The 3411-nt window shown below is 53.3% G+C and overlaps 1 protein-coding gene across 2 annotated transcripts in view; it reads left to right on the top strand.

Moving 5' to 3' along the window:
• The first annotated feature begins 1232 nt into the window (after positions 1-1232).
• The window catches only part of fgf16 (fibroblast growth factor 16), a 14251-nt gene continuing 12072 nt past the window's right edge, over positions 1233-3411 (top strand). For both annotated transcript variants that reach the window (XM_043704989.1, XM_043704990.1), the window contains exon 1: positions 1233-2084. In XM_043704989.1, coding sequence (XP_043560924.1) covers positions 1799-2084 — 286 coding nt within the window. In that variant the 5' untranslated portion in view covers positions 1233-1798. The remainder of the gene's footprint in view (positions 2085-3411) is intronic.

Raw genomic sequence — 3411 nt, 5'->3', positions numbered from 1 at the left:
AGAAGATTGGGAAGGTTGGCTCAGCTTAACCCTTCCAGATGGCAGGGGAATGGCGAGCAGGTGAGAGAGGCCACTCAGTTCATCTCACTTTCCATCGATAAAAAAAACAATCCTGGCAGCACATTATCTAACTGTGAGTACACTCAAGGCCCCACTCTTCACAGAGGTACCTGCATGGCCGGGTCTCACTGGGTTTTTTTTCACCTTACACGGGTTTGAGCTCATGCCGCTGTACGGATACCTGGCTCACTTCAGCTAGTAGGGGGAAGATATATTTAAAACTCATAGTCCCGTATTTCAGTGGGCCGTCGGCACAGCATCAGCTCACCTGCGGGACAGGTTGTCTTACAGCCGCGGGAAAGACATTAAAGCAGCTACAATTAGCCGAGGTCGTCCAACCCTTGTGTTCAAAAACAGGCTCCTATCTCATAGATTTTGAACTGTTGCCAAACCGAAACCACTTCACAACAGTGAGTCAAAATCTGCACACGTTACATGAAGGGAACTTGACCTCACAACTGGGTTTACTCACAAAGCAAGTGCGTTCAGCAACAGAAAAAAGATACTCAGATTTATCCCGTTCTCGTCCCTAACCCCACATCAAATAAAACCATTGACTTGCCCCCCCCCCCCCCGACACACACAAGACAATTGCTGTGAATAATCACTTTTAATGCATTTTCCTGTAACGCCTTTCCACTTTGTAGTCACAAGTACTAATTTGTATGGCGTTTTAAGTACCTACAAGATGTGTGTGTGTGTAGGGGGAGGGGTTCTGATCTATATAAAAAGCAGTTGCCCTATTGCTCTGCTCCGTTTTAACTAAAGTAGAAATTCAATGTGCAGCTCCCAGAGAGTACACTGGGGTGGGGAGCAAGGAATTAAAAAGGTGATCAACAGCGACTTCTATCGAGCTGCTGAACCCAGGGCTAGGAGCCCCGTTCAGTCAGGACACTTCCTGCCGGCCGGCCGGCCTGGCTCAGTGGGATCAGTCCTGCTGGTGGACGGGGTTTGGGGTGGGGGGTGAGATGGGGGATGCTCAATGCTGAGGAACCCGCTCGCCTCTGGCACAGACTAACCAGCTGCTGTCAAACAGAAGAGAGGGGCACGAACTAGCGGGGAACAGCCCCTGCTCAGACTCCCCAGGCTTGTCCAGAGAGTCTGGTAAACAATTACCCCATCCCGGGGGCGGGGGGTGGGTGTGTGTGTGTGGGGTTGGGGGGGGGGGGGCATTCGTTAAATNCTCTCTCTCTCTGTCACTATCTACCATGGTATAACTGGAAACGTTTCTTAAATAAAACTCTCCCGAGCCACGTTGGCAGCTGCACCTTCTTATAGGAACCGGGAGTGTTATTATTGCTGTGAGGGAGCCGGCTGCAGTTGGGTGATTTCATCAGGAGGGGTTGGAGTTGCCAACTGCTGGTATGCATCAGTGGAGTTTGCTGGGTTTTTTTCCCCTGTAGTGTGTGTGTGTTTTTATACAGTTAACAATGGGTTGTAGCTCTCGCAGGTCGAACCCAATCAATCTGAGAGGCGATTAGCCGTAGGCATGCCAGGCGGGGCTTATTTAAGTATCGAATATGTCAATGTGCGAGTATGTATATAAACAGCTGCTTTCATCTGATTCCCCGGGACTTCAGTAATGAAATTTAAGCGGAGATTAATGCGCCGGGATCTCTATAAACGGAGCAGTCAAAACAGAGTCGTCTCGCCTGTTATTTGACACGAGGGGCTGCATCGGGCGCGGTTCCCCAAGTCAGTGAAGCTGACTGTGAGCAGAGAGTGTCACTGATCCCCCATGACCCTGATGGCCGAGGTCGGCAGCTACCTGGGAGCCCTGGACACAGACATACACGCCGTCTCTCTTGGGAATATGCCGGTGCTTGCCCAGGCGGACTCCCCCGGCTTCCTGAACGAAAGGCTCGGCCAGATCGAAGGCAGGCTCCAGAGGGGAACCCCCACAGACTTCGCCCACCTCAAAGGCATCCTCCGGCGGAGGCAGCTGTACTGCAGGACCGGCTTCCACTTGGAAATCTTCCCGAACGGCACGGTGCACGGTACCCGGCGGGATCACAGCCGCTTCGGTAAGGGGGGGGGGAGCTCCCAGTATTGATAAACAAAGGGAGGGCTGGGGAGGTGGGTGAAGCCAGTCCTGACTAATGGAAGGCAAAGGTCTGGGAGCTTGCTTCAGTCTGTGTATGGACAGCTCAGTCTTTCACCCTCACGGTGCAGCAGAAAATGGTTCCTCAACTCTAAAATATCCCACTTCTGTAAAACTTTCTCTCTCTGTTTCCCACACGTACAACACCAGCCGGACTACCTCAGACAGTAACACGGTTACTGGGTGGAGAGTGAGTGGAGCTGGAAAAGCACAGCCAAGTCAGGCAGCATCCGAGGAGCAGGAGAATCGACGTTTCGGGCATAAACCCTTCATCCCTGATGAAAGGTACGGGGATAGAAACGAACAAGCGGAGGATGACCCTGATGAAGGACTGTTCGATTCTCCTGCTCCTCGGATGCTGCCTGACCTGCTGTGCTTTTCCAGCAACACACTCTCGACTCTGATCTCCAGCATCTGCAGTTCGCACTGTTTCCTAGTGTACGGCACTATCCTACCCAACAAAACGGATGCGTTTATAAACCCGGACAGTATGTGTGATGCGGTCGGGGTTTGGAGCACTATATGTGGACAGTGTCTGGGTGTGTTTGGGAGATAGTGCCTCTGAGCGCCCGCACCGTGTTCACAATGAAGCACAGCGAGTGGACACCGGGGGAGCGGAACCTCCTCTCCCTCAATTGATGTGGAGTTAGAGAGGGGGAGAGTGTAGCAACCCCGAGGAACATGCACCCATCCCGCCTGGGGTGCATGGACTTAGCCAAGGGGAGGAGGCACCCAGACAGCGGGAGGCAAGAGGAGAGAAAAGAGTCAAGGGGGAAGGCTTTTACACCACAGGGAACTTTACACTAACAGATTGCGAGAGAAGTGCAACACACACACACACACAGGAGCCAACCCAGACTGACACACATGGACTGGGAGAGGCGTCGGCAGGAGCTGCAGAGACAGGGTGATGGAAACCAAGTGCACCCCCCAGACTGAGCGGGATGTCAAATACACGGAGTAAAAAAGGCTCTCCCCCCGCTTGGGAAGGCACGTTCGTTTCTATCCCCGGGCCTTTCTCCTCCCTCCCTCTTTTTCCACCATCCACCTCCTTTCTCTCTCCACTGGCTGAAACTGGTGTCTTTCATCCACAAGAAAGAAACAGCTCCGTCCTCCGCGGACTTGCAGCGGCTGTCCCAGAGCAAGTGCCTCTCCACCCAAACCCACCCCCCCTCCCGTTCACAGAGAGCAGCCAGGCTGTCCCAGAGCAAGTGCCTCTTCCCCCAAACCCACACCCCCCCCTCCCACTC

This window comes from Chiloscyllium plagiosum, chromosome 15 (genome assembly GCF_004010195.1).
Source record: "Chiloscyllium plagiosum isolate BGI_BamShark_2017 chromosome 15, ASM401019v2, whole genome shotgun sequence".
In the NCBI taxonomy this organism is placed as follows: Eukaryota; Metazoa; Chordata; class Chondrichthyes; order Orectolobiformes; family Hemiscylliidae; genus Chiloscyllium; species Chiloscyllium plagiosum.
This window is presented reverse-complemented; position numbering and strand designations above follow the sequence as displayed.